Raw genomic sequence first — 12946 nt, 5'->3', positions numbered from 1 at the left:
AGTCGGTGACTAGTCGACTATTAAAATAGTCGTTAGTTGCAGCCTTAACTACTACTACTACTGTCATTTAGCAGACGCTTTTATCCAAAGCGACTTACATCTGAGAGAACACATCATCCTCCACTGATGCAGAGAGTTGTTTGTTTAATACATTTAAAACAAAGAAAATCATAAACCAACAATCTGTATTGGCGTATGCTTCTGTGGAAACACTGATATGAATTATATTGACATATTTGACTGTCACTAGGAGGATTTCAATTACACTTTTTTGCAAAACAGAAGGGAAACTGAATTTGCGACTACGGTATTGCTGCAGGGGGCCGGGGTTTCCATTGAACGGTACTAGTCTTTGCAAGGGGGCAACTCTCAAGAGTTCCCTCACTGCAACTCTCCGGATCTCATCCTGCAAGACTTCTCTTCAAAACACAGAAAAAGAAGATCTGGACTTTGAAGAACATGGACAAAAACCTCTTTATATTTGGACAATTATTGCAACTGGCGCTACTTCTGTTGCCAAGATAGTATACAGGACTGTCTCAGAAAATTAGAATATTGTGATAAAGTTATTTATTTTCTGTAATGCAAAAATGTCATACATTCTGGATTCATTACAAATCAACTGAAATATTGCAAGCCTTTTATTATTTTAATATTGCTGATTATGGTTTACAGTTTAAGATTATTCCCAGAATATTCTAATTTTTTGAGATAGGATATTTGAGTTTTCTTAAGCTGTAAACCATGATCAGCAATATTAAAATAATAAAAGGCTTGCAATATTTCAGTTGATTTGTAATGAATCCAGAATGTATGACATTTTTGTTTTTTGTAATTGCATTACAGAAAATCACAATATTCTAATTTTCTGAGACAGTCCTGTAGATTTGGATGACTTTAGATTGAGCAACAACAATCCATTGCTGCCAGAGATGTGTAAATCCACAAAAACTGTTTCCATTACACTTTTGCAAATGGATTATCGACATAGCTGAAAAACCATCAAGCGTAAAAAGCTAATGGTATTATGAAGTTTTTCCAAATTAGACCCATTACATTACAGGTTTTTCTTTGCAATATTTGGGTTCCTGCGTAAATCTGGGGGTAACGGAAACATGACTACTAACTGCATCATTTTACTGGATGGTAAATAAGACAACACAACTTATGAAATCCACTCTAACATCATAAAATTACTTCCAAAACTAAGTGAACAATATGACATTTTTTAATTTATTTTCTGTATTTTGTGCTGGTCACATGAATGATGATGCAAGCGTTTGTGTCATCAGTGATTCTTGACGCACAGGTATTTATTTACTGTGATAACATTCCTGTCTTCAGAAGCTTCTAGTAGGACTTGATGCTCTCATTCTGAGAAATACCTTTACCAGGTTTTACCATCATAGCGGTTTTAATGTTTAATGCACATATGTTTGTTGTGTACAAGATATAAGCAGTGACTGCGTTTCCATGCATGAATAACCCTTTTAAAACCCCAATATTGGCAATAACCCGGTTTTCATGTAAACACCAAACAGAATATCCCCATCAAACGGAACATTCATTTGTTTTCTGCGCATGCTCTGTTAACAAGGAATCCTGGTCTTTTGAGTCCAGGAAGTTCTTATAACAGGCATCAGAACAGCTCTTCCTAAAAAAAAGAGGAAAATTCTCGACGCGGACGAGTGAGGGCGCAACGTGCCCGAACCCTCTAGGGGGGTCCGGGGTCATGCTCCCCCGGAAAATTTTGAAAAATAGACTCAAAATGGTGCATTCTGGTGGTCTCAAAGCTCCTTTGAGACCACCAGACCCTGGTCTCTTGTTTTTATGAAAAGGCACATTTTTTATCCTTTTGCTTGGTTTGAATATTTTAGTGTTTTTATCTACTGATGTTTTAACTTATCTTGATTCTTATCTTGGGGCCGTCCTTCTTGTTCTTTGTTCTTTTAGCCAAAGCACTGTTGTTACTTTATATTATCCTGTGTTGTTGAGTGTATGGTTTTAGATTGTATTGTATGAGGAGGCACTCACTGTGAACCAAGTTTACCCAAGGGTACTATAAATAAATCTATCTATCTATCTAGAAGGTGCGTTGAACAGAGTAATATGACTATTGATACAAAATAGCAGAATGAATAATACAGTGTTCCATTTCGATTGCAAAATGGATGACAGCACAAATAAAGTTGAGGCAAAGATCTTGAATGACCAAGTCTGTCTCCCATACTCGAGCTGGTTGAGTTTGCTTTTTATCGAATAAAAATGTAAACGGTTGAACAACAATGGCACCTCATCCATGAAAAGTTTCCCTGACAGTCATGTGAAGTGTCAGGGAACACTGAGGCCGCGTTCAGACTGCAGGCAAATCTGATTCATATCTGATTCCTTCTCATATCCGATTTTCAGGGCTGACTGTCCACACTGTTTTTAGCAAGTGTCCAAATGGGATCTGGCTCTGTTCAGACTGGGCCACATCATTGACTGATCTGACGGGTTGCCGTAGCAACGACGTCGGAGCGGAGGCGTCACCCAGCGCGTGTATTGTGTGAAGTCATGTAATTGTGACATCAAAAACAATAACAATATGGAGCCAGCTCACATGCTGTTCCAGACCTGTAAAGCTGGGCATACACTGTGCAATATTTTAAATCGTTTGAGACTGCCCCATCTCACTCTCATCCTCCCGTCGGACCTCTGTTACTGGAACTCCAGGCTGGTTTTGGGGCAGGGGTGGGCTGTGCCCACCCAAACGTGCGCCCCCGATCAAAGGTTATGGGGATCCTTTATTTTTTTATAATATTATATATATAAAAAAATCCCAAAATATCTGTACCGTTTCTGATTGGGTCGGCACTGCGCATCATTTTTAGACATAAAAATGAACGCATACCGCAAAAGTTGTGTCTCGGCGGAGGGACCCGGCGTCCCAGCAAAATGAGAAGAGAAAAAAGTGTTCAGAACAAAACCACCAGCAAACTAACAAACCAACCAACAAAGCTCAGAGTTAACAAAACGAACCAGCAATGAACAACTGGCAGCCCCGCTCTTTAACCTCTCCTCCTGATGAGCTGACGGGCTGCAGGTTCAGGCTCACAGCGCGACTGAAGGCTGATTTATGGTTCCGCGTTACACCAACGCAGACCTACGGCGTAGGGTACGCGGGGACCCGCACCGTACGTGGAAATGCGAGTCCGTTGTTTGTTTTTTTTCCCCCCGTTCCGCAGAAATTTTTGGCTGAGACCAAAATCCGCGGAATTCCGCGGAAGATTCTGATGCCTGTTATAAACACGGAGAAACCAAGACCAGGAGGAGACTAATCACTTCATAATTGTAATGAAGGATATGAACATTTCTGCATTTGTAGACGGTAGAAAGTACCGGGATAGAAGATTTACAAGAAGATGAGAGAAAAGTTGTGTGAAGCAGCATTTGTTTTGAATTTGGATACAGGAAGAAGAAGCAGAAATGATGGGAATTGCATCATGACGTTCTCCGCGCGTCGCTGGTTTGATCCAGATATCCCGAATGATTAATTACCATGTAAAAGGAATATTCCCAATGTTTCAGTAACCGGAATATTAGCAATAACCTGAATTTTGACTGCATGTAAACGTAGTCAGAGGTTTAGTTGACAGGTTCAGAAAAATATGATTCAGGATTCGTTTATTCCTCCTTTCTGGAACAGCCCCCTGGTAAAAGTCAGATGTTGTTGGTGTCTCTAAGTTATTATATGCAAAGCCTTATAGCTGAAGGAGAGCCCCCATAGATAGTAGCACAACTTAATGCTGGGCGTTTGTTTTGTTTGATTTTTACTATATTTATATATATACACACACACACACACACACACACACACACACACACACACACACACACACAGGACCGTCTCAGAAAATTAGAATATTGTGATTTTCTTTAATGCAATTACAAAAACGTCATACCGTATTTTCGCGACCATAAGGCGCACATAAAATTCTTTTTTCTTTTTAAAAATGTGCTGCGCGCCCAATGAAACGGTGCGCCGTATCTATTACCTATATTACGGTAATGTAAGGCGGACGGCCACCATGAGAACGGTAAAGGGAGAAGGGGGCGTGTGAAGCACCCGTGAGTTGCGGATGTGAATGAGACTATCCTCCGACTGAAAGCAGTAGCGCTGGCGGAAGAAACGATTGCATATAATTTATATTTATATATATATATATATATATATATATATATATATATATATATATATATATATATATATATATATAATTTATTAATTTATTGAGATGCGAGTTAAAATTTAATGAGGTCGCTCCGGTGCTACTTGCAAGAGGACTAGTGGGAAAAAAATAAAAAAATATATTTTTTTTTTCACTCGGCTGTGTTAGTGCATTAATGGAGTGGTTGATAATACAATCTTACTTTCTGGCTCATTCCTGCGAGTCCTATTCCTGTCTGACTGCACCTGGTACGGTCTTCGCACGTTACATGCACAGTAGTGCACGCGCGCGTACATGCAGCGCGCTCAAAAAGGTAAACAAAGCAGATGCAGTATGAAGCGGTCTATAGAAGGGTTAGCAGAGGGAGCGACAAGAATCATGGATTCTTCTTCTTCTGATGAAGAGAGTGACAGGTTGGCGAAAGAGGCAGGGGAGAGTGGGGAGAAGGAAAAAAAGTACAGCTTTCTGGCCAGTTCCCGTGGTTAAGATACGAGGGACAGGCCCAGGCCCAGGCCCAGGCCCGGTTCTACGAGGGTGCATAAGCATTGCACCCTCAGTTTATGTGTTTGCTCGGTTGAAAAGACGTAAAGAAAACTGACAAATGCGCGCGCGTTAAGCCTCATTTATGGTTCCGCGTTAAATCGACGGCGTAGGGTACGCGGCGACGCGCACCGTACGTTCGCGTCCCCGCGTATCCCTCGCCGTAAGATCTGCGTTGGTGCAACGCGGTACCATAAATCAGCCAGTGTCCGTCACTCATTTGCGTCCAGCGCGCAGTTTCCTGCAGCAGCAAGACTCTGCTCTCTGCTGCTCCGTTAATACAAAGTAACATGGATATTCGGAAGTTGTTCAAGCACAACCACGCCAGCAAGTTTACAGAACTGTCTCAGAAAATTAGAATATTGTGATAAAGTCCTTTATTTTCTGTAATGCAATTAAAAAAACTAAAATGTCATACATTCTGGATTCATTACAAATCAACTGAAATATTGCAAGCTTTTTATTATTTCAATATTGCTGATTATGGTTTACAGTTTAAGATTAAGATTCCCAAAATATTCTAATTTTTTGAGATAGGATATTTGAGTTTTCTTAAACTGTAAACCATGATCAGCAATATTAAAATAATAAAAGGCTTGCAATATTTCAGTCGATTTTTAATGAATCCAGAAAGTATGACATTTTTTTTTTCTTTTTTTAAATTGCATTACAGAAAATAAAGAACTTTATCACAATATTCTAATTTTCTGAGACAGTCCTGTACATATAATTGAGTATTATATCATTGTATAGAACAGTTATTAAAGTAGGTATGATTGTTTTATAAGTAAGCTTATTGAAACTCGTCTTATTATATGCAAGAATGTTATATGTATGAATGTATGTAAGATTCAGGTGTAGGACTCGATAAGTGTTTACTTCATTCCTACTCCGTTTCGTTTTTTTTTTTACTTTTTTGTGCTCTTTTTTTCCATCATGAATGTTCAAAATAAAATCTTCAAATCAAATCAAAATGAAATGAACATAATGGCCAGTAAACAGTTGTGTGTATCATGTGTCGTGTCCGTACCTGTGTGTAACACCAGCTCTCTGCCACAGGTCCACTTGACATCTCCCCAGGAGGAGGAGGGGTAGGAACCCGGGACATCACCGGCTCAGAGGTTCCACTCACTTACGGCCTGAAAACACTTAGTCACAAAACACGCAGGTTACTCATGATATATACAGTAGAATAGAATAAATCATTCTTACTCATTTGCAAAATACTTTTTATATATCTAAAATCCTTCTGAGCCTGCATCTGTCTGTAAACTGAGTTTTATGAAAACTGCATTACAACCTGAGATCATGTAATTACTTGAGAGTTTACGCCACATTTTTCTAGTTATTATATTATATAGAACTGGAGATTGAAGAATTAAAAGGTTTCGTTAAGAGATATAAGCATATGAAGTAGCAGAGAGAATATATCAGTCCGGGTTTATACCAAATTGTATTTTCTATGATTTAAAAGACAAAAAGAATGAGGAAATGACTGCCTAAAATATAGTGACCTAGTGACACTTCTGCCAATTTTAAACACTTGAGGGGACCTATTATGAAAAACAGGTTTTCTCTTGCTTTAACATATATAAAGTGTTTTTTTCTTGCTTTAACATATATAAAGTGTTTTTTTCTTGCTTTAACATATATAAAGTGTTTTTCTCTTGCTTTAACATATATAAAGTGTTTTTCTCTTGCTTTAACATATATAAAGTGGTCTCCCCTCAGCCTGCCAACTCAGAGAAGGAGGAAAGCAACCAGATTCTGCAGTGTCTGTACAACCGCCCGGATGAGCCGTCCAGTGTGATGTGGATCTACGAGCCAATAAGATTCTGCTCCCGTTGTTACGTGACGACAGGAGCGATGCGTGAAACCACTAACAACTAACTCTGGCCGGAACAACAACAACAACAACTCCACCGGCCGGAGCTTCCCCCATTTTCTACGCGTCATTCAGGCAGCCAATCAGCACAGAGCCTCATTATCATAGCCCCGCCCACCCAGAATCCTGCATAGATAATGACTGCGTTCTCAGCATCAATAACCCTTTTAAAACCCGAATATTGGCAATAACCCGAATTTGCACGGCCATGTAAACACCAATAACCTCTTTGAATAACCAGAATTTGCTTATATTCTGGTTTTTAAAAACCCCAATATGAGCCCTGGGTTACTCCTTTTAAAACCTGAATATTGGGTCATGTAAACACCAAACAGAATATCCCCATCAAACGGAACAGGAATTTGTTTTCTGCTCATGCTCTGTTCACAAGGAATCCTGGTCTTTTGAGTCCAGGAAGTTCTTCTAAACACGGAGAAACCAAGACCAGGAGGAGACTAATCACTTCATAAATGTAATGAAGGATATGAACATTTCTGCATTTGTAGACGGTAGAAAGTACCGGGATAGAAGATTTACAAGAAGGTGAGAGAAAAGTTGCGCCTTGCGTCGCTGGTTTGATCCAGATATCCCAAATGATTAATTACATGTAAACGGAATATTCCGAATGTTTCAGTAACCGGAATATTAGCAATAACCTGAATTTTGACTGCATGTAAACGTAGTCAGTGAGGTTAGAGACTGGGAAGATAAAGACATGGCTCAGAGGCTAAATTTCTAATTTATTTAGCAAAAAAAAAAAGCTTGTTTTTAAAAGACATTCAAGGCCTGTCTAAAATATGTATTAGATGCCATAATAGGTCCCCTTTAAATATTACACAAGACTTAGATATTTATAGGAATATTGGTACATTTAAACTTTTTTTAAATCTTTTTTTCCCCTCCACAGTATGACAAAGATATTTCACGCTTTGTTAGCAAGGAGGTGAAGGAGAAACATGTTAAAATGTTAAAAATATCAAAGAGATTATGTCAGCCAGGCACTGTTGTGATGACGTAAAAAAAAACATTTACCATGAAAAGCTAGTCGTTGAGAACCAAATACTGGAGAGGACTCCAAATATGTTAAGTATTTAGGAAAAATCATTGAAGTTTTTTTAAACTATGCTCCTCAGTGAAAGACTGGAGGAGATTCACATATTTCACATTCTATAAAGCACAACATGATTAAACAATTCAGGAAATCCGGGAGGGATTTCATCATCTAATCACAGCTGATATAATCATATGGGCAACTTTTTTTTTTTTTTTAAATAAAAGGGCACTATGCATTCTGGACTAAAGAACAAATAGAAACATTGAGACTGTTAGCAGTCTGGGGGCCAAACGGCTCTTGTGAAAGGTTGTTTAGGCCTCAGTGATGACAGCATTAATGCAGAGGGGAGGCCAGGTTCTATTTGCAGGGGTCTGGGTAGTTTTACAAGCCTGCTCCAATGGCACATCTCCACTGCCAGGAGCAGCCACACTCATGCATTTACCCAGCTCTTTCTGCGTGCGGAGCAGGAACTGGGTGAGGTACTTGAGGGCGGCCGGGCCGGGCGCGGGGCCGTGTGACTGTGCTACTGGTTGGGAAGGCAGGAGATGACGCTCAGCCCTCCACATGTCTCCTTCAACTTTCAGTTTTCACATTCATCACCGCCGTGTACGCAAACACAGCAAACACAAATGCCAAAGTCGTGTTAGCTCCTTTCAGGCTGAGCTTGTCATTCTAGTTCATTTTTTCAACTATTCTTTGTTGTCATCATATTATTCTTGTATTTTATTTACAACTAGCATGCAGCAAAAGTTGTGCATTTACACTACCAAGTGGTATGAAGAGTTAATGTGATGGGTAAGTGGCCCCTATTGGGACAGATACTACAGAAAATTAGAATATTGTGATAAAGTCATTTATTTTCTGTAATGCAAAAATGTCATACATTCTGGATTCATTACAAATCAACTGAAATATTACAAACCTTTTATTATTTTAATATTGCTGACCATGGCTTACAGCTTAAGAAAACTCAAATATCCTATCTCAAAAAATTTGAATATTCTGGGAATCTTAAGCTGTAAACCATAATCAGCAATATTAAAATAATAAAAGGCTTGCAATATTTCAGTTGATTTGTAATGAATCTAATGAATTTTTCCCAAATTGCATTACTGAAAATAAAGAACTTTATCACAATATTCTAATTTTCTGAGACAGTCCTGTATACAGGAAAGAGAAGGTTGGCCCTATTCTAAACACAGCCTTCTAGGTTTAACCCTTAATCCTTAATGGAAGTCTACCTGAGCACTTTGGGATGTCAGAGCAGCATATCCTGCCTTCAAAATTACATCTTTTTTCAGAGATGTCCATGCAAGACAATGTAACACCATTTGTGCACACATTACAAAAGGAATAGCTGAGGAAGAAGAGGTTATAGGTATCGGACAGGCCCGCCAAAAGTCCTATCCTGTCCCCACCAGAGAATGCATGAAGAATCTTAATACAAAGAAAATGTGATCATGCCAACCCCTGTGCTGTGACACCCTAAGGACAGCTACATCTCTGCCTGTTGTTAGGGGTGAATATCAACATTACAAAGTGATAAAAGCTTTACTTTTACAACTTTTTTTCTTTTCTTTTTGAATGATCTGAATCTGAAAAATCTGAAAAAAAAATGACATTTTGGGGTTTTATATACCGTCCCAGCCTGTGCAGCTAAAATTCCTGTTACAGAACAATGTCAACATTCTCCAAATCACATCAATTAGCAAGTCTCATTCCAGCTACCAGACCCAATTTCCAATACCGACCCTCATACGCCGACACCTGATTTGTACTATGATGGCTCAACAGTGCCTTTGCAGTAGAAAAAAGAAAAGAAAAAATAAATTCCACTAGTCTGACTAAAATTGGAGCTTTAAAATGCATGTGAACATCTTAGCCAGCTTAAAATCAATATGTAGACAGAATTTCTCATAGCAAGCAAACCCATATGATGCAGTTGAAGATGAGCTAACGTATGAGCCGGACGGGAACTGGCCAACGTGCTCCTGCTCGGGCTTTGTTCCACAAGTACTGGAAGACGTTGCAGAGTATTGACACAAAGAAAAGGACTTTGTTGAAATGGCTTAGTCAAGCTATAACTGCAGCTCCTATAAACGATGCATGTACTGATTGGAAGGTTGAGCAGGAAGAGTGAGGACATTGTCTAGCCTTCCACATGCTACCCCGCTATTCATATGTTAATCTAGAAATCCCAATGAAATATAATATGAGATATTCTCATTTTGGGCCTTGTACAGTACTATTAAACAATCTATGAAAGACAATAAAGTCCTTAACACAGGGGTCTTCAACCGTGGTCCTCCCTGTCCTGCATGTTTTAGATGTTTCCCTGCATCACCACACCTGATTCTAATCAACAGTCATCATCATCATCATCATCATCATCATCAAGTTATGGACAAGTCTGTTAATGACAAAGTCGTTTGTATCAGGGTGCGTTGCGTTTTTAAAAACCTGAATATAACCCCTGGGTTACTCCTTTTAAAACCAGAATATTCGGTCATGTAAACGCCAAACGGAACATGAATTTGTTTTCTGCACATGCTCTGTTCGCAAGAAATCCTGGTCTTTCGAGTCCAGGAAGTTCTTCTAAACACAGAGAAACGCAAGACCACGCCACACTTTTGGAGTGAGGAGGAGACTAATCATTTTATACATTTAATGAAGGATATGAACATTTTGGCATTTGTAGACGGTAGAAAGTACGGGGATAGCAAGATTTAAATGAAGGTGAGCGAAAAGTTGCGCAAAGCAGCATTTGTTTTGAATTTGGATACAGGAAGAAGAAGCAGAAATGACGGGAATTGCGTCATGACGTTCTCCGCGCGTCGCTGGTTTGATCCAGATATCCCGAATGATTAATTACCATGTAAACAGGGATAACCCTGTTTGCTCACGTATGGAAACGGAATATTCCGAATGTTTCAGTAACCGTAATATTAGCAATAACCCGAATTTTGACTGCATGTAAACGCAGTGGTCTTCAACCCTGGTCCTCGGGACTCCCTGTGCTGCATGTTTTAGATGTTTCCCTGCGTCACCACACCTGATTCTAATCAACAGTCATCACCAGCATGTCAGCAAGTTATGGACAAGTCTGTTAATGACACAGTCATTTGTATCAGGGTGGGTTGAAGCAGGGAAACCTCTAAAACATGCAGGACAGCGGGTCCTGAGGACCAGGGTTGAAGACCACTGCGGCTTTACATGATTGACATTCTGCTCTGATGGTCCTTATTCTTTCAAGACAAGGATGACTATGCAGGCAATCAAATCTGATGATTTTCACTTGAAATACTTGACAGAAGAAGACACAAACATTCAATTGACATCATTAACTTGCAATTTCAACAACCCTTTTTTCTGCAGCAAGCTCCAACCCATTCATGAGTGTTACCATGTCCCTGGAGCATCTGAAAACTAAGTCCCTACGGCCCCAATAAACCACAAACTGTGACCAGAGACTTTTTTTTTTTTTTTTTAGTACAGCTACACAACAAAAGCTTTGAAATCAATAGACTGCCAAGTTATTCAAATGGAAATATTTGCTCATGTAAATATAAAATATTGATGGCTCATATTACTAATTTGGCTTTGAAAAGCTTTTCCACACGTGTTAACTTCAGCGAAACTACCTCAAAGTTTCACCTGTAACTTTGTTTGGCTAACACATTGGCTGCAGCTGTGAACTATCTGCTGTAGCTGTGAACTATCTGCTGTAAAAGGTTGATTTATGCTTCCGCGTTACACCGACGCAGAACCAAGGCGTAGGGGGACGCGGCGACGCTCACCGTACGGTGCGCGTCGCCGCGTCCCCTACGCCGAAGATTTGACGCAGAACCATAAATCAACAGAGATGCATTGCGGGGCTGGGCTCCTGAGTAGCTAGCTGGCATTAGCTTTAAAGTTTAATTATCACAGTTCTGGAGAGCGCAGCAGTTCTTATTAAATCAACATTCTGTTCTATTCAAAGTGTAAACGGGCACGCCAACTCGTTAACAGGAATGTAAAAGCTAAATAGGCTGCAAAGCAGCAGCCCAGAGTTAGCACAACATGAGCTTCAGTGTCAACACTCATTTCCAGCCTGATCACCAACATCCCTGCACATCTGGCCTTATTCACGCTCACGCACGTCCAGAGAAGACTCTTTCACACCAGGATCACTACATTTAAACAATCCGGAACATGATACAGAAGCACATGTGGATTATCTGCTTAGAATGTTATTAAAAGCCCTATTCGTGTAAAGCCTGATTTATGGTTCCGCGTTAAATCGACGGCGTATGGTTACGCGGCGACGCGAACCACTACGCCGATGGCTTCGCGTCGGTGTGACGCGGGAGCATAAATCCGGCTGTAAGTTGGCTGTAGCCTCTCACTGCAGATCCAGCAGCGCTGCTCAGCTCCAGCCCCGCTAACAACACGCTGCTAACCACACGCTGCTAACCACACAACACACACATCCGTCCCCACCAGCGGGAATCAGTGACTAACGACACAAACAGGCTGATTACTGCCGTAGATCGGTGTAAACAGCGGGCCTGATCTGATCTTTATCCCCTAACAGGATGCTAACGGGCAGCTAGCCGGGGCTAATCCTGCACTGGCCGCCGCAAAAAGTTTAAAAAGACGTGGTAACAGCATACCTTTTACATTTAATACTCCCATATATATGTCTAATAAAGCACACAGCTTTGTGTTACAGTCGCTCGTCTCACCATCCGTCACTTTGAACTCTTTCATTCAGTCCCTTAACAAGGTTTCTTTGTCTTATTTATCTGTAGCTAACAGTTGTCTAGCTGGCTGCTAGCTTCATGGGTTACAAAATATACACACTGCGCATGCGCAACATGTAGGGACCGCTCAACGTCTCGGCGAATATATATTTAAATATACATTATATATATATATATATATATATATATATATATATATATATATATATATATATACACTGTACTTGAATGAAGCACAAATATCACATAGATTTATTTGCAGAATTAATACAAATTAATTTTTTCCATGAAACATTGTATCCCTATATATATATATATATATAGTATTGAAGTGTATTGTATCCCAATAACCCTTAGTATATATATATATATATATATATATATATATATATATATATATATATATATATATATATATATATATTGTATATATATACAGTACTCGAGTTGTAAAAACAAATCAGGGGGGATGGTGGATTTTATCATATGGGGACAGATAATTTGTGCTGATTAC

General features: G+C 39.5%; 1 protein-coding gene across 2 annotated transcripts in view; it reads right to left on the bottom strand.

The window, feature by feature from the left end:
* The window catches only part of spopla (speckle type BTB/POZ protein like a), a 39461-nt gene extending 26938 nt beyond the window's left edge, over window positions 1-12523 (bottom strand). The window contains exons 1-2 of one of the 2 annotated variants that reach the window (XM_061723026.1): window positions 12415-12523; window positions 5782-5899 (exon numbers count right to left, since the gene is read on the bottom strand). In XM_061723026.1, coding sequence (XP_061579010.1) covers window positions 5782-5859 — 78 coding nt within the window. In that variant the 5' untranslated portion in view covers window positions 5860-5899; window positions 12415-12523. Of the gene's footprint in view, window positions 1-5781; window positions 5900-12342 lie in introns of both variants that reach the window. The other variant, XM_061723025.1, reaches the window with a different exon arrangement.
* Window positions 12524-12946: the final 423 nt, after the last annotated feature.

This window comes from Cololabis saira, chromosome 6 (genome assembly GCF_033807715.1).
Source record: "Cololabis saira isolate AMF1-May2022 chromosome 6, fColSai1.1, whole genome shotgun sequence".
NCBI lineage: Eukaryota > Metazoa > Chordata > Actinopteri > Beloniformes > Belonidae > Cololabis > Cololabis saira.
The sequence above is the reverse complement of the archived record's forward strand: the minus strand, read 5'-3'. Positions and strand labels throughout refer to the sequence as shown.